General features: G+C 40.8%; 2 protein-coding genes across 3 annotated transcripts; one reads left to right on the forward strand and one right to left on the reverse strand.

Moving 5' to 3' along the window:
• Positions 1 to 126: 126 nt before the first annotated feature.
• On the forward strand, positions 127 to 15213 carry zdhhc5b (zDHHC palmitoyltransferase 5b). 2 transcript variants are annotated; one of them, XM_086157789.1, is made up of 13 exons: positions 127 to 299; positions 1663 to 3099; positions 5431 to 5552; positions 5666 to 5823; positions 6186 to 6358; positions 6478 to 6580; positions 7259 to 7350; positions 8682 to 8814; positions 9907 to 10015; positions 10104 to 10210; positions 11725 to 12659; positions 12749 to 12772; positions 13032 to 15213. In XM_086157789.1, exons 2-12 carry the CDS (start codon positions 2951 to 2953, stop codon positions 12765 to 12767), a joined length of 2100 nt encoding a protein of 699 aa, XP_086013915.1. In that variant the 5' UTR covers positions 127 to 299; positions 1663 to 2950; the 3' UTR covers positions 12768 to 12772; positions 13032 to 15213. The 2 variants fall into 2 exon arrangements, with proteins under 2 accessions (XP_086013915.1, XP_086013914.1); XM_086157788.1 differs by lacking the exon at positions 12749 to 12772.
• A 28-nt stretch (positions 15214 to 15241) lies between these two features.
• Positions 15242 to 18580, reverse strand: tmx2a (thioredoxin-related transmembrane protein 2a). The gene is made up of 8 exons (XM_086157790.1): positions 18336 to 18580; positions 18128 to 18188; positions 17388 to 17501; positions 16895 to 16971; positions 16702 to 16808; positions 16043 to 16108; positions 15809 to 15938; positions 15242 to 15731 (listed from the first exon to the last, which is right to left on the reverse strand). Exons 1-8 carry the CDS (start codon positions 18522 to 18524, stop codon positions 15552 to 15554), a joined length of 924 nt encoding a protein of 307 aa, XP_086013916.1. The 5' UTR covers positions 18525 to 18580; the 3' UTR covers positions 15242 to 15551.
• Positions 18581 to 18624: the final 44 nt, after the last annotated feature.

Genomic DNA, 18624 nt, shown 5'->3' on the forward strand with positions numbered 1-18624 from the left:
TGTACATGAAGATCTAAAATAACATTGACACAGAGTTCCATCTGTTTTGTTGCCTAAAAGTATACTGGTGTTTAACGAAGTGAAGTGCGGCTGCGTCGTCGGTTAGCGGCCGCGCTGTAGCCGTAGTAGACCGAGCCTCTCAGCCTCTGATTTGCTAATCATCCCACCTGGGGGACGACGGACTTGTTCCGGGATTCCGATGTCGGCCTAGCTAAGAGAGCTATGCTACCAGCTAACTGAAGGAGAACCGAAACGACTCACAACCAAGAGGCACGACAGCTCGCAAGTTTGATATTTAGGTACGTGTCACCGCGGGTACTTCATTTGAATTGTGGCTGCCTTGTTTAATATCCATATCTTTATGGTTTCCGTTGTCAATGAACGCTAACCGCGGATATGAAGCATTCATGCTCGTCAGGTAATGTTAGCGTTACTCCCCTAGCTGTGGCTAAGAACTGCCCACTGTCACAAAACTTTCTTGGTTGGGTATAATTTAACACATTTATGAATCGTGAGTGCGGTTATATTGGTGTTATTGTGAATTTCTTTCAAAAAGTGTACAGCCGGGGTTGTTACTCGGTCTGGTGTTTGAGTATTGCATAGTTCTGTGGTAGTCTCAGCACATTTTCGCGGCAGGGATGATAGTTGCCTGATTGAATCTGAGTACTGCCATGGCCTGTTTTTAAAGCCTGGTCTTTTTAACGTGCCATTCAAACACGATTTGGTAACTCATCCAGTCTAAAGCTGGGCCAAAAATGAGCTGGTAAATATACCCGTGTTAGCAATGATCAATACACCGATTAAATATTCTCCACTGGCTTCTTATGGTTGTCACAGTTAGCTTGCGAGCAGTAAATTGTAGTAGCAGCATGACAGGGTCGACGCGGAGATTTCAGGATTAACATCCATTCTAGTCGAAGGGATTTGTTGTTTAGCAGATGAGATGATTAACAGCGGACGCAGTCGCCGTGTCTAGGCCGTAGCTCAGTATTTGTTGGTAACTTGCTGATGATTGATTAAAAGAGGGGTGTGTCCAAATGATCAGATTACGCTGTTACTCCATATCGGTTTTCATTGGGTTTACGCCGCACGAATAAGTTTTCACCCGTAGTGGAAAAATTAGTTAGAAGCGGCATTCAAACAAAGTGTTTTCCATTGTGGTTCTCGTATTCTGTCGTATTTAGGAGGGTGGTGTTAAAAAAATCAACTGGGTGTCCAATAAAACGCTCTTTGCTTTGCAAGATTTCAAGTAAATAGCTGTATTATGGTATAGATGCTACTCTGTGAAGGTGTTGTGGTTTTACTAGCTGGCTAATCTAGGTGTGTGCAGCACCCATTTCCTAATACAACTTTGCCAATGATTATTTAATCATCAAAAAATATTGCAATATTATGTTGCTATCTATGTTTTTGGATTTCAAAAATTCCGAAGAATACATACCCAATGATTGGTCAGTATACAGTGTAAAATTTGGCATCCAAACAATCTCTTCCATTGTCACTTGTTTGCGAAGGTTTAATACTAGTGGCATAACTTTTTAATTCAGAAAATGAAACCAATGCTTGCATAAGCTGTCCTTAATGTCCATTTTGGCAACACCTTTTGGGTCCTGTCCAATACCCTTCTAATAGGTTTCTTTATGTTTTATTTTTTTTTCCTAGGGCTTTCTACTTGTAAGCAGAAGCTGTGGGGGAGAGAGTTGGAGTAACAAAACATGAAAGGATTAATATTCACTGGACCATGTAACCCTGCTGCTGCACATGGCTCTTTTTGAGATATGCAAAATGGGCAAGGAGCTCTATCTGCAGAGAATTTGGAGGTGGGAGAGGTCTCTATGCCCAGACCTGGCCAAGGGCGGTGACACCATGTTGGCATACATGGGCCTTAGTTTTGGAATGAGTTGATCCCCTCCTCCCGTTTTTTTTTTTAGATTTCCCCTTAAAGACCCAACAAGTGAATGTCGGGGTCTCAAAGAATCTAAAAACTTTATTGCGATTTTGCATATAAAGTTTGGAGAGACATTTTAAAGGCCTTTTTACATTTTTTTTTTTTTTTGGAAGTAAATTCCTGCTGGAATATTCAAGCAGCTTCTAGTAGTTGGTTTAAAAGCTAATGTTTGTTAAGTTGTTTTTCCCCTGCTGATATAGTTTGAAACGCTGGAACCGTCCCTCCTGCAGCCATCCTCAGTTTCTTCCACCCACCCAGTGCCTAAATAAGCCCTCTTGGGACAATCACAAAAGTCATCAGCAGCTGTTGCTCTCAATCCCTGCCTTTTCTCCTATATGTGCTTCTGCTCTCAGTCTGCTGGCTCTCCACCCACTACCTCCTTAATTTAATGGTCTTTTTCTTTCTATTTTCATTTGCTTTAAGTAAAATAATCCAATCTCAAGCACAGAGATAAAAATCGATTTATGCATTGAGTTTCTACAGTGGAGGACAACAAAGATTGCTCCAGTTTTTGTGTTTTTGTGTTTTTGTAGCCTGCACATGTAAAGCAGTGTCTTGACTGCACCGGTGCAAGGGAGCAGTTTAGATTGAAATTATATATGTTGTTTCACCAAATACTGTTGCAGTAAAGCCATAAAATATTTATGAGTCACCTACACATATTTTTGTATCATACTGCTCTAGCTTTCATATGCTTCTATTATAATTATGCACACAAAATCCAATATTTCCAATAAGTTTCAAGTATTAAAATAAAGGTATATATTACTATATAATAAAACTTTTTTTTTAATGACTAACTGCTGAAAAGATTTGAGTGATTGGATGCATAGAATCTATAATGACTCGACTCATTTTTAGCATTTTTTTAGTGATAAGTCCCTTCTTCCATCTATTGTAATGGCCTTTGATTTGAATCAAAAACCATATTCAACATTTTGACCCAAAAGGCACCCTTGAAAGTAGGGATTCAGTAGATATCTACTCCTCTTTCCATCTCTGATGCCGGGCTTCAGCAGTGGAGGAGTTGGGGGAGGAGTGGGTGGCCCTGCTTCTGCCCCTCCCCGTCCATTTAGACCCAGCCGATATGTTCCAGTCTCTGCAGCCACAACTTTCCTTGTTGGATCCACTACCCTCTTCTTCTGCTTCACGTAAGTATCTCCTCTCTTGTAACCGTATACACTGATTTAGGACAGTAATGGGTTGACATGTACACAAGGGCAATTCTCAGTTATATGCAGAACTAACTGAGATTTAAATATTTGAACGTTAATATACTCATTTCCCATTGTTTTTCAAATGCTCTCATTTGAGTTTATATTGGAATCAAAGAAATAATTAGCTTTTGAAGAGTTGGAAATGCTGTTCTTGATGTCACAGGAAGAGCAATATCAGACTTGAGCAGATCATTTATAGAATATTAAACCATCATTACTGGGACGTGTCAGCCTTTCTTGCCTTGAGATCCGGACAAACAACAGGTTTTGACTTTACTGCATTTTTTTATCATTCAAAAGCCATAGGAATAAACAAGATTTAATGTATTGCCTTAAAAGACATACCCATACTCCACAATGACCAAGCTAAAAAAAATTTGGACTGCTTTGAATATGCACAAAATGAAAGTCTGAAATATACCTTTTACATATATTACATGTGAGCAATCAGCTTCAGGCCTGAAAGATGGTCCTGCAAGACTGGCACAACTCTTTGTTTTGGCGCAATTATTCGAGGTCATTTTGGTTGGATTGGACTCTGCAGGACAGATTATTTTTCAGATCTCACCAAAAATACTTTTTTTTTTGTCCAGGTTTTAACTCAGGCTAGCCTGCTAGTTTTTTCCCTTCTCAGTTTTCTTGAAGTTACACGTGTGTGTGTTAAGCAATACGCATCATTATGTAATCAAACTTTTGGACAAACCTCATAGCTGAAGGTTGCTCTTATTGTTCTAAATATGTTTTCAGTACCTGTTGCAGAAAAACAGTCCAACAGAACAATCTGTCCGATCAAGTATTTAACTTTTGGGGGTGACATGGGTCCATGTTCATCCCATGCTTCCCTCCTTGGATCCTATTTGGAACTGTGACCAAGTAAATCACTTTTCATCACATTAGACCAGCACATTTTGTACCTCATGATTCGTGAGTCATTCAGGAACCGTTGGAAAACTCCCAGTCGTCAGTCAAGCACCCTTTAGTGGGGACTTGTGTCTGCCTGCCAACACAGATTGCTGCAGTGCTGCACTGATAGTTGTCCTACAAAATATATCAGTCTCCTCAGCGGAACTCATTCATTGTATCTATCGTCTCTTATCTTGATGCAATCCGGCCTGGCAACTTTTCTGGTAGTTCTGGTTAGTGTCATGTCTTACTTTGATTCTCTATACACTGTCAGTGGTGAGAGCTTATATTTTGTTCATGGGTACTTCTGATTATGCCAAATTAGTTCATTGAGTTATTCTGTAAGAGGACTAAATAAGATTGTTGAAGCACTTTTGGGACTAGTTACGAGTGTAGTATGCACCACAGCGCGAATCACATATTCATAACAATGAGTCTGACTTTTTAAATGTCATATTTCAGTATTTATACTTTTTAATAAGTTATAAAAAAAACTTTTATGGAGATTTCAGTGTGGAGTGTTTTGTACAGATTGAAAAGATGAATCTGAAAGGAAACAAAATGAAAAATTTAAACTATGTACTGTAATTCAAACCGTTCCTCGCAGTGACACCTGTAATATCTTGACAGCAACAGCCTTCTATTTCCATTTAGTGTAGAGTTCAGGCTATTAGGTAGTCATTTTGCTCACTCAAGGGAAAACCTGTTGATCTGTGAATCTTAGTGCATGGATATCAATTCTTAAAAGGCAATGCAAAACTACACATTGTGTGGCTATTCCATCACTTGTTTCGTCAAATACACAGGGATCCGCAATTAAATACATACACACTTGGAGTGTGGCTGATGCATGTCCCAATTGAATTATAGAGACTAAAATGTCGCTGTGCACAGACAGTCATGTACAGTTCTGTTGAGGTAAATCCCTTCTTCAATTTCATCCCAGCCACTATGCTGGCCCGGTGCCCTGCATGTTTGGCAACATGACCTTTTGTGAGCAGCTGTTAATTTGACTGATCCCACAGGACATGTCTTACTGGCCAACACTCAGTGCATCATGAGTTGAGCAGCTCATAGTTCAATCTGATATATTTGAATTAATTGCAAATAAATAGTGCCTGCAATTAAATCTGAATGGAATTAATATTCCAAACCTGCTCTGATTTAACATGTGTGAAGAAGTTATGTGGCGCAAATACACATTTTTTGCATTTGCAAACTAAATCACTTGTCCATGTCTTCCTGTTTTATTTCCAGTCTTTTGAAAACTGAGTTTTACACTCCAGAAGGGCGTTGAAAAGAACTCACAAGTTGAAAGTGATCTGATTGTAATTTTGTTCTCTCCTATTTCTTATTTTTCAGCTGCCCATGGTTGTCAGAGTATTTCTCCTCTTTTATTCCAATCTATAATGCAGTGATATTCCTCTTTACCCTGGCCAACTTCTGCATGGCCACTTTCATGGACCCTGGCGTCTTTCCCAGAGGTAAACGCCACATGACGATGGCAGTCATTTAGTGTCAGTAAACAAAAATGCTGCGAAGTGATTTGATTAGCCACTACGTTTGCTGAAGAGTCTCGGTGTCTGTCCGTTAACAGCTGAGGAGGATGAGGATAAAGAGGATGATTTCCGTGCTCCACTCTACAAAACAGTGGAGATCAAGGGCATCCAGGTGCGCATGAAGTGGTGTTCGACATGCCGCTTTTACCGTCCCCCACGATGCTCGCATTGTTCAGTCTGCGACAACTGTGTGGAGGTACAGACACGCAACACACACATTTTGCCATTTTATGCATGGACTATGTATTTGAAACATATGGTAATCATGAAGTGGTTACGTGTTACCGACCCAATTCCTTGCTGTTTTTTTTTTTTGTATTACATATGTTACAACCAATAGTAGCATGAAGTTAAAATGGCAAGTGTAAATTCTAGTTTGCATTAACTTTTCTGCTATTTGATGGCTTAACTTCATCTGTATCCAGCTCGAATTTTCATGAGGCATGAGAGAGAGATGGCATGGTTTTTAATATGGTTGTGATAGTGTCTCTTACAATTTTCCAGTAATATTCATTACTGGTGTTTTATTTTCTTCTCCCTTTATTCTTTCTGTTTCAGGATTTTGACCATCATTGTCCATGGGTGAACAACTGTATTGGTCGTAGGAATTATCGCTACTTCTTCCTCTTCCTGATATCACTCACCACACATATCATCAATGTGTTTGGGTTTGGATTGGTTTATGTTTTGCACCACCGCAAGCAATTGGACACACCGCATGCTGCTGTGACGTATCCTTTACATGCATAAAAATTATTTTCCTTTGAATTTCTGGACTGTTTTTTCTGTCTATTGTTTTTTTTTTTTTAATCTGTATATTTTTGTGCATTCCTTAACTTCGACGTTCCAGTATGGCAGTGATGTGTGTAGCTGGTTTGTTTTTTGTCCCAGTCGCTGGCCTGACTGGGTTCCACATTGTACTGGTGGCCCGGGGCAGGACAACAAATGAACAGGTACTTAGATCTGATCAAGATTTGGTGGAAGACACATCAGTCACCGTTCATGGCTAAAACAGACAAAAATGTGCATACAAGTATTTTTGTCAAATTTTTGAAAACAATTTTATTTTTTTGTATTCACAAAAACAAAAAGCCAAGGCAAGCTCCAACAACAGCTATAGAGTTTGACAAACCCCTGTTAGATATTGTACTATCCATTTGAAAAAGCACAGCAACCAGGCTGAGCGTTAAAATAGCAAGCATTGCCTGTTTGCAATGGTATCAGTATCCTTATGTATGTACTACTAAATAAATATGAAGTTGCCGCCTACCCTGCATGATCAAATTTCTCTGATAGGTATACTCAGTATTGCAATTCATATTTTGACAAGAAAATAACATGCCAGTTTTCTTTGACACTGGTGTTTCAGCCAAAAGCACCCTACGCAGTATGTTAACTTAATGCGGAAGTACACAAAAAGTAACTGTCCATCTTTTAAAAGACAAAACTTGTCCTTGTTTTATTATTTGTACACAGACTTCATGCATTTGGATCCTATTTTTTTAAAACAAAAACTCTGCCAATTGTATTATTTCAGCTAAGACCAGTTTTTCTGCGCTGTTTTATAAGTGTCTGTATGTGTTAGTCATCCTAGCATGAGGGTTGTGTTTTCTTTTGCCCTGCCAATATAGGTGACAGGAAAGTTTCGGGGTGGTGTCAACCCTTTCACCAATGGCTGCTTGCGGAATATATCACATGTGCTGTGCAGTTCCCAAGCCCCGAGGTCAGTCTTAACTTTACTTTTAAACAAGTAACAGATATCCTTTTTTTTTTATTTTTCCTCACATCTGCCTCACTGGATATATAATAAATTAATACATGCTCAGGGTGTATATAATAGCCATACAACATAGATTATCAGTTACTGCATAATGTTTTAATTTACGAACAACCTCGATTTGGAATATGTTAGAACATTGTCATTGCTCATGTAATTAAATGGGATCCATGATTTACTAATTAAATCTTACATATGGACTGGTAATGTCACAGCACAGCTGTTTCAATTTTGCATCACACCCACTCAGGAGTATAAAAATCAGCAGTGTTTGTAAGTCTTGATTAATTTTTTTTTCTTTATACGATAACATCTTAATGTGTATTTGTAGAGTAAGTTGTCAACATCAGTTTTCTGTGCTCTAGATGTTTGATAAAATAGTATCAGCCAGAATGAAAGGAAAGGTGTACAAAATAGTGGGGAGACCGGAGGAAAAGACAGGACACAGAGCTGGAGGTAGCAGAGACGAAAATGTTGAGGTTCTCTTTGGGAGTGATGTGGACGGATTGGATCAGGAATGAGTTCATCAGTGGGATACCACATGTTAGATGTCAGAGAGACCAGACTGAGATGTTTCAGACTCTTCTAAAGAGAAGGGATAATGAATATATGAGTAGAAGGATGCTGGGACTGCCAGGCAGACAGCCCTGAGGAAGACCAAAGAGGATATTTATGGATGTAGAGGACATGAGGTAAGTTTGTATGAGAGAGGAGGATGGAATTAGATAAAGGCTGCTGATGTGCTGTGGTTACCCCCGAAGGGAACATTTAAAAGGAAAAGAGGCAGCTGCCATGTGTGAATATGTTTTCTGTGTTCTCGAGACCATGCAGAAGTATTCTTCAGGAAATAATGCCCTTTTCAAGGCAGTGTCACCCGAGGGGTTGAAAGTCAAACACACTCAGCAATATTTTGTCCTAATTTTTATTTATTCTACTTTGTTCATGAGCTGTTGGTCTAGTTGCCCATGCAATTCTGGACGAACTAGAATGATCTTAAGATATCACCCACAGCAACCAGGGCTCTTAACATGTGGCTGTTTAGGTCAATTGTTTTGAAAGAAATTTGAAAAGTATTTTGCAGGCAAATTGTGAATATTTACAAATTGTGAAGATGAAAAAATGAACTGTATCATCTTTCTACTATATTTCCTTGCATTATATATATATAAAGACTTCAAGCAAATAATCACATGCTATTATACTTGCATTTCATATAAACTCCTACATCTTTTAGGTTGCATCTGTATTATTAATGTATATGTATGTCCTTCCTTCAGATACATGGGTCGCTGGCGGAAGCCTCAGGCAGTAGAGATACAGCCCCCATTTGTTAGGCCTTCCCTCACTGAGGCCCAGCTAGAAGCCAAGGTCTTGGACAATGGCATCCAGAATGATCGACACAGTACTAGGGTATGTTGAATGAACTACTACAGAGGAAAAAAAAAATCTACCTTTTGAAAACTGAAAAACATTTTATTTGTATTATGTACAGGGCAACGATAAAATTATTGCTGTTATTATTATTGTTGTTGTTAGTGAGCCTATTCGTAATGGACTGTTTTGCTAGTTTGGAGACCCCTTCCATTAGGATTAACATGTATGCTGATTATTTTGGCCGTGGCCTCAGCTATCGACAGTGAGTGCTTCTGTGTGACCTCTTGCCTCTTTCACACAGTTACGTTGAGTTAGGAATCTCAAGTGCAGAGAGATGGGGTAAGAGCACACTTCCCCCTGCTGCTTAACTGTAAGAGAGGTGACACGTCATGCCTTGTTGCAGAATACCAGAATCCTGTGTGTGTTCCCACTGCACTTGCTTGGTTCAGTGCACACAGCAAAGCCTTGATGGGAGAGAATGTTGTCACTGTAATTGTGAGGACACAAAGACGGCAGCTACTCTTTATTATCTTTTTAATTCCCTGGGTGACTAGATAGTCACCTAAAAACACTTCATCCCTGCTATAATGAACAGTTGCATACCAGCAGCAATCAAACCACTGCCCATAGACCCAAGCTTCACTGTAATGGCAGATCCTGTGTTGTCAGCCAAACCATTGTTTCGTCTGTCTGCCATCTTGTTGAGGTGACATAATTTATACACAGAGAAGAGACACAAATATTACCTTGCTGTTGACTTACATTATACAAATACTGTTACTGCTGCAAAAAAGTGGTTGCTCAGATAAGCTAACTAGTGTCAGGTGTCTCCAACTTAGAAGAGAGTTTTGATGTTCGTTCAGGTAAATATTACTGATTTTCACCCCAAGGTCCTTTCTTTTCAACTCTCTATGCTCTTTCACTTAAAACAAATTGCTCACTGCTGATATAGCAGTAACTGCTATTCACTATATACTATGCATTTATTAGGTCCCCTGGACATACACACCAAATGTGAAATGGCTGTGCATTGGGAGCTATAAAATCCTTTGGTGTGATTTAAACCTAGTTTTAGGACATTCTAATACTGGCTCTTTCTTTTCATGATTCATCTGTGTATCTCTACAGTCTAAGAGCAGTCTTGACCAGATGGAAAGCCAGTCAGCAGATGCAGAGCCTCCACCGCCCCCAAAACCAGAGCTTCGTTACCCTGGGCTGCCCCGTGCGGACACAGAGGGTGTGACATTCACACATGAACTTGGAGAGACCTGTCGAAAAAACATTGGTCCCAAACGTCACCTTTCCTTTTTTTTTCCCCCCAATAGAGAGCAGCTTGTTGACAGAAGCTCCATCGACACAACCAACATACAAGTATCGGCCAGCGTACAACAGCCCAGGAAGAAACCATACTGCTCTCACACATGCTAGCAAGGTACTTGTGGTTTGAAACAATAAACATGATGATGAAGAAGCACTGATTAGCTGTGAGTGACATAGACCGCATATTACTGGAAAAATATTGAATCACAGAGGTAAGCATTAGCAAAAATATCTTCTATAAAGTTTTTTTTTTTTCTTGGTTGTAATTAAAGGTTTCTTGTAAAACATTCGTTAACTTTTATTTTTCAGAAATGATTCAATGAGAAGCAAGAAGAGAACAAGAGCTTATTGTGTCTGGGATGAAATTCCCCCTTGCTCTTCCTTGTATATTATTTCTCAGATGATTTGGTAACTGTTATTCGCACCCTCCTCTTATTTCATATGTGCTTAACATCATGCCCCTCTTTTTTTTGTTCTTACTTTAAATTGATCTATCAGTGGCCATCGGTCAATCAGTAAGTCTAAGCTAGTCTCATTTGTGTGTCTTTCCCTTTTGCTGTCGTTGTGTTTGAGTGGATCTTTCCTTCCCTTAAAGCTGCATTAAATGTAATGTGTAGTTTATGTATTGAATGTACTTGTATTGCCATTTGTATGTTTTTACACAGTCTTTGACATACAGTGGCAGTGCCTGTTATGGAGGTCTTCACAGGTCAAAAAAATGTGTGCAAGAGCCCTAAAAGGCATGGAGATTTTAATTCCCCCCTTGATCCAAGCAGGACTAGTTTATCATTTGTTTTGACGGAAGACATGAAGGAACCGAGTTTGCCTGAGATACTAAGACCTGTTGGCGTCTCATTTCACAGCTGTGCATGTATTATCAATTTTAAAAGTAATTACAGTCATTTCCAACCCGGGCCCAGATTTCACATGTGGCGACTTTGGGAAATGGGGATGTGCTGTTAATATGCGAGGCTTCTGTGCTGGTAAATCTAAAGGTGTTGTTCAAATATACCTACTGAAATCAAGATTATTAGCTTTTTCCAAGATGCCTGGTTTTTATGCTTTTATTTTCTGCCAAAATCTGGTGAACTACAATCATTTTCCATGACTCTTTTAGTGGTTGAAACAGCACCTAGAACCTACTCAACTCAAAACTATTCATGAATACATTTTGGCCTTTTTGTTTTTTGTCTTTCACATGAGAGGAAACGTATTTGCTATTTTCCATTACTCCGAGGTGAGTCGGACATCTGACTCTTGCTGAAAAAACATTTGGTTAGCTCAGCATATAATGTTTAATTCCCTGGGGACCTGACTAGACCTGGACGGACCCTATAAATGTAAAAAGGTTGAGACTGTGGTTCCACATTTTGGTTGGGCCCCTGAAGACCTCTAGCCTGTTCAAGTCAGTCATGGTTACCAATCCACTAGTGTGATGATGGAGTAGAACACTGTTCACGCATCCAGTTTTCTCCCCACCACTCTTTCCTGTAACAACAATTGGGATTATGTGTTTATCTTGCAGCTATTCCTTTTGTAACAAGGTCATTTTTGTCTTTTACTATCCACCACCCCTCTGCCCCCCTCTCTTTCGCCCCATCCTCCCTCCCGCTCTTCTCTCCGCAGATGATCCGTGGCGAGAGTCTTGATTCTCCGTCTCCCTCCATCCTCCTGTCCAGCCGTCAGCCCAGCTATCGTTCGGAGCCAAGCAGCCTGGATGGCGCCACAGTGGTCGGAGGTGTAGGGGTGCGCAGAGGGGGAGGGGAAAGGGGCGAGGGCCCCGGAGGCCCACGCGGGACTGCTGGTGGGGTCTCAGGGGGCATGTCAGGTTATTCCCTGACTGGGCGCTCATACACCTCTTATCCATCCTCTTTGGTTTTATCTACTGGCGGCTCCCGCTCCTCCAGCCTGCGCTCGGCACACACGGCACATAATCCGCTTGCCACGCTCCAATCGGAAGGCACCACAGACACTAGCTACAAAAGCCTGGTCAATCAGACGCCTCGGAACGGCAGTCTGTCTTACGACAGCCTGCTGACTCCTTCAGAGAGCCCAGAGTTTGAGTCCGCAGCCCATGAGCTTTCACCGCAGAAGCCCCATGCCCTGGTGCCCTCGCCAACAGTGGCGACGCCTCCGGTCCGGCCTGAGATAGTGTCACCCGGCACTCCGCTTCAGGGCTATACGTCACCCTTCCTCTCAGCTCAGATAACTCAGCAGAGAGAGGGTCAGCTTCTCCAGGGCTCTGCCACTTTCTCCTCTCCCCACAGGGCTTACCTGCGTGCCGTTAGCCCACCCCCTTCCTATTCTTCTGGGCCCCCAGAGACTCAGAACTTGCTACAACAAAACCAGGACTCTTCTTCCAGAGCCCCCCGTAATCCTCTGTCACCATCCTCTTCTCCAGGGGCTCGTTCACAAGAGCCCCCGATTTCCCCACCACCTCGTGGCCTCTCCCTTGGCAAGTCCCAGTCCTACACTGGGGAGGCGACACCTCAGCACAAGCCTCGGTCTGCAGGTGGAAGCGCTGTACAAGGAGGTGGAGGAGCCGGCCATCAGGCAGCACAGTGAGTAACGCGCTGGAATTGTTTGCTTACTACTCTTCCTTCTCCTTTTCCACCTAATCCTCTTCTTCTTTCTCCCTGGACTGTGTCAGCCATCCCCTTCCTACTTGATCTCTGTGAGTCTTCCTTTTCCTCCTCCGGGCTTCAGTCTTTGCCATGTAGTCTTCAACAGTTGCATGTTTTATTTCATTCAGTACTTATGTTGTGCATTAGTGTTGAAATGTGAACAGTATATAAACATACACATGGGGCAGCCTTGCTATTTCATTGTCGTTGCTTACAGAGTATAACTAATAATAAAGTGTTTTCCTCCTTGCTTGTTTCAATATTGAACCATCTTTATCTCCCCCTTCTCTTTCCGATGACTTCCTTCAGATCCTCCTCTCGCACAGTCTTGGCTAATCACTCCACATCCAAACCTGGGGGCGGGGTGAAGAAGGTAACTGGCGTCGGAGGGACCACTTATGAGATATCGGTTTGAGTGACAGGCATCCTTCATTGTTTCCTCACATGGAGGGGGAAAAGTCACCGGGACAACTTCCACTTGTCTCTTCGCTGAGCTGGATATTATTCACGACTGCAGGCTCCTGAAATATCACTGTTTCTGCTGCCACAGACAAAGCGAGCAGAACTGCCTGGTACTTAATTTGTCATCGCAACATCGTTGGCCTTTCTTTTCTGCCAACTTTTTGGAATTCAGCAAAGAGCATCTTGGGACACTGGTTCATTTTTGACAGGATCAATTTGTCTCCATTTAGCTACTTTGTCAGCCATAGACTGTTGGGGCCGTATCATCACGCCTGCCCTGGGTACAGATACATGGACAGAACACGCACAGCTATTTGGTGATGCTGTTTTAATTTGGTACATTAGAACAAGGTATATTGCAGACAGTGTCTGGCGGGGGAAAAGGATTTCTTTTCTCCAGAGCAGATAAGATTGAAAAGAAAAGGTTTAGAACTGTTTACTAACTGAAAACTGTCACTGTCTTCTTTCCCACTGTTTAAATGGACCACCACACCTGTTGCGCAACAAGTGTCATCAAGGGAAGAATCCAACCTATAAAACACAGTATCCTTTTAGTTTTATAAATTCTTGTTTTTAAATATTGTTTTATATAATTGTGTAAAATCTTACAGGTTATTATCTGATTGTCAGGTATTGGAAATGACTTTTGATGCCAATGGTGGCAGATGTACAGTGTTTGACACCCCCCCCACCCACCCCATATTCAGCGTTTCAGATCTGTTGCCTGTTTTATAATTAGTGGTTGCATCGGCCTCTCGTGAGCTCATGCTAAGTTTTTGTTATCCAAAGAAAAAGAAAAAAAAAAAAACGCAATCCTTTGGTCGACTGCTAAAGCGGCAAGTAATTGAGCTTGATTTTTGAAAGCCACAAAGAAATTCTGAAACGTGACTGCAGCACAAGTATCTTTCTGGAATGTACGCTTGTAATGTCATTGCTAGAGACATTATACAAAATCAGTTTGTAGCTTTAAAATTGTGTCTTCTTGGTGTTCATTTCTGTCTTTCCTGTGATGTTTAGTCTGTTGGGTCAATCAAGTAGAACCGTGTACCTTTAACAGATGTCCTACCAAATAGGGGCTGCGAGGGATGGGCTTATTTATTTCACCAGGCAAAATGACTTTGTATTTCTGGACAATATTTCAAACCAGTCTCTGTTTTTTGATTCTGTTTTTGAGGTATATTACTTTTTATAAGAAAAATGGCTAACAGTGAAATTTCCTCTGTAGGGACTGGTTTGCAATAGATTGTGTTTTGTTGTTTTTTTTTTTTTGTGTGTTTTTTTTTTTTTTTTGTAAGATCACTTACGATGAAGCAAGTGCATTTTTCATTTTCCTATTTTTTAGTTTTGTGATAATCATGTTTAGCAGATTAATAATTTGATTGACACAGTAAATTAAATCTTCCTTTAAGGTACAGCTATTTTTTTACAGCCGTGTTAAGATACTTAGATAAAGGGAGTGTATGCGAGTTGTTGGGCATTCAAGTTAGGTTCAAAATGTCATTTTTTTTTCTCCTGTCAAGGACCATAATGGTGGTGTTAAAGTAAGTTTGCTGAATGTAGCGTGTCTTTGGGGGAAAGTACAAGCTCGAAACACACAAGCATAATTTTTCAGCCCAAATGACAGTTACAAGTTTTCCACTCTGCCAGGCCGCATCTTTGGTGTGCATGTGATTTTCGTTTCTGCAGAATGTTTCATTGGTGTGCATACTTGTGAGAAGTCAAATTCTGACCCGGATCATGCGTGAGTGGTTACACTTTAGGAAGCATCATTAACGGCACTAGCAGCTGTCTGAATGGAGAACTTAAGTTACTTACTTCCTGCCCCGGCCAAGGAAAGTGGCCATTGAACTATTTGAAATGATGCAAGTACCGGTATATTAAGAATTCAGTGTGACGACAAATATTGCCGGCTGTGATGAATGGAACATGTTTCACAAAAATCTGTAACAAGTAATAGACATTTCCAAAATGGCCTTAAAGAACTTTTGAAAAGATGTCTTCTCAGAATTAAAAAAAAGGGTCAAATGAATGAGAAATTCATTGCGTTGTGAATCGAAACGGTGCACATTTCTTTATTTTACTTTGCAGTGACATCAGAAATCAATTCGTCTACACAAGTTGCAAAACTGTAACAAAGTTTACATTCAATGGATTTGACCTGTATCAAGAATGTCATTCCTGATTTCTTGAACAGTCGCATTCAAAATGTTTCACTCCTCCAAGCCAGACCAGGCCCCCTTTTCTGTCTGAGCACGGGGGTGGCTTCTTGTTGTTATTCAGGCTCTTTCTGCATTATGGATTTCACTCTGATACTTTTAACAGAAAGGAAAGTGATGTCGCAGCTCACTTGAGCCATACACCTCCATTTCACTGATCCTTCTTACTCTCTGCATTTTGTCCTGCAGCGTCACATTCAGGATAGTGCTCATCAATGCCCTCCTCTTGTTGAGAGTCATGTTGCGCCTCTCCCTTCGAACCACGGCCCTTGTTGAACTTCTTGGATTTCTGGAAGAGCTCATTGAGATTAAACTCCCTGATGATGTTCTCCTAAAAAACAAAATCAACTTGTCATATATAAGCGCTGGAAGTGTCACTACCTCACCACACTGCTGCTATAAATATACCTCATTGAAAGTCCATGCCACAGCTCTCCCTTTACTGTCCACCATTGGACGTCTCATGATTTCGCGCCCTCCTTGGAAAAGCACCAATGAGGGAAGCTGCTTGGCTAAAGGGGAAGTGCTTACTTTATACCTGTTGAGAAATCAATGGGTCAGTCACTACCTGTCAGTGTGAAATTATCGCTGGGACAGCAGTGGCATTGTTAAAATACATTGTTAAAATAATTAAATACTGACCTCTGAGAAACTTCTCCATAACGTCCAATATCCACCTTCCCAAATCTGAGGCCAGCACAGTTATACCTGCAGGTTCAGAATATGCTCAGGAAATGATCCTTTACCAGTGCTTTCATGACTTGCAGTGTGACTTTTACACAATCTTAAACCAAAAAAAACAACCTTTAATCAAGTATGATTTGCGTGGCTGATAAAACTCAAAACAGAATCATACCTTTCTTTTGATTGAAAGGCTAACTTTGAAAAAGATAAGCCAGAAATATCACCAACACATTTTGGTTTATGTAACTACACTGCAGTTTCCTGACTAATGGATTGTTGTATAATTATAATTATAAAATGAAAAGACTTCAACTCAACACACATGCAGATCTTATTCTACTCTCACAAGTGTTTTTACATTTTTTTTTTCAGATTAAATGCCCACAGAGGCTCGACACATTTGAAAATATCAATATAGATTTCAATTATTGTGCCTTTATAATACAGTTTACAAATATAATTACACAAAAATCTATACCAAGTCCTCAGAACATGCAAAAGACAGATACAAAGGAGCTGTTCTTATGATTGCATGTATTATAGCTATAAATAATTTGGGTATTAGAAAGCAGAGAAACTGAGACACTGATACATCGCTTCTGCGTCTTCCCCCTTACTTGAGCGAGAGGTCGGCAAACACTGGAGCGAAAGACTGGCAGTCAGAGGACCAGTTTGCAAAGAATTCAACAATCCAAGTCACACGACTGTCGCTCTGCAGCTCCTCCTAAAGATTAGACAGAAAAGGATCATACTTCACAATCACCCTGAGATAATCGATAGATGGGGAGTGTGCGTTCTCTCAGTACTCACATCTATAGTCTTGTCACTGAAGTACTTGATATACTCAGGGCCCATGTAGACCGGAGGCTTGCAGGTCATGACAAATGCTGGAGGTGAACGGAGCACCGTGATGAATAAACAAAAAAAAAAGTGCCAAGATGCTATTTGACTTGTGATTGGAACAGAATGGCCAACTCGAATCAGAGGTTAATATGTTGACCTCATGCAATATTAGATCGTCAGTAGGATTTCCAGGAAAATTATCCAGCATTCATGGCTGACAAAATAGTTACGTCTATAAATAATGATACATTCACAGACATTTCATTAAATCAATATTGAGATATGCCTTTCATGGAAAACTTAGACGGTTTACTGTTTTCTGTACATAGATTATTTCTCTTCCAGTATTTAGCACAATTTCCGCATTGAATTTTTGGGGGTTTTCATTTTTTCAAGTATCACGCCTGCAAAGTCCTGCATTAAATTCGGTATTTTAAGTGCAATCCTCATAGCAACCGACCAATGCACAGAGCGAAGTAGAGGATGCCAAGCCGAATGTCCAGTCTGAAGAAGAGGATGACGTTGGCCACTTTACTGAAAAGGAATAGGTTGCCGATGTGCTGCTCCAGGGTGACTGAGGGGAAAGAAAAAGGCGAGAGAGAACAAAGAGCTGCCAATGCATCAGGGCAACACGGCGATTGTAATGTTTACACAACAAAGCAATGTTTTTAACAAAGCACCCTGAATAGAACCCAGTTTAAAGCATCTCCCCCCTAGTTTAACGTCAACTGATAATTGCATGGTATAGTATAAGGTATTCATTAGATTCTAATAAATCCTTATTTGGTTATTACTGATCTTTACATGATAAAAATTGCAAAGCTTTGATAAGGTAAACTTTACTGATCCCCATAGGGGAAATTCTTTTGTTACAGCAGGGTAACAGTTATAGTGACGAAAAAATGTCTACAATGTTTTGATAAATAAGTACACCCCAGGAAAATCCTCATATCACCACTTTTTCTTGTTTATGTTGGCTGAGATCCCACTGTTATCTGCAGTTTACATGATACATAGTTTTCTGTGTTTATCACAATTATGTCATGTGGATAATAATGATTGTCATATTCAACCTTGAAAAAGAATTACATTTAGCAGGTGCTAAATCCACTATAGTGTTAATAGAAAAAAACAACACCTGTAATAACATGGAATATGTATGCATGCATGTGTGTGGGTGTGTGTGTGTGGATCACTTACTTGCCCTTCTGTTCTTCATCATCACAATTGCACTCAGAAACATGAGAATCTCCATTTCTCTCTGCAGAAAAGAGAGTCAGAGGTATTTGTCCAAGGTAGGGGCTAAATAACCCCCCACGTCACACACACACACACACACACACACACACACACACACACACACACTAGCAGCAATGCCGCAGCGCAACATTATCCCCCTCTTGCTAACCCAGTCAAAGTCGCAAGAGTTCCCGTCTTCCCGTTGCGTCGCCAGGTGTTCGCACAATCCAGGAGCCTTTCGCACCAATAGGAAGGCAACAGTCATGAGGAAAGAGGTAATATAATACGGCTTTAGCAGCCATTTGTAAATTTGAGGTAGGTGATAAAGGAAAGAGCACAGTCCTGTGATTAAACCCATGCCGGTCTTCAGCGTACGCAGGGGGCAAATGAGAGGAGCAGTGACAGCTGACACGGCGTGGTTTCGGATTGTACTGCGCATGCGCAAACGCGACTTTTTA

This window comes from Fistularia commersonii, chromosome 13, assembly GCF_037954325.1.
Source record: "Fistularia commersonii isolate RoL2024-O1a breed Wild chromosome 13, RoL_Fcom_v1.0, whole genome shotgun sequence".
NCBI classification, from domain to species: Eukaryota; Metazoa; Chordata; class Actinopteri; order Syngnathiformes; family Fistulariidae; genus Fistularia; species Fistularia commersonii.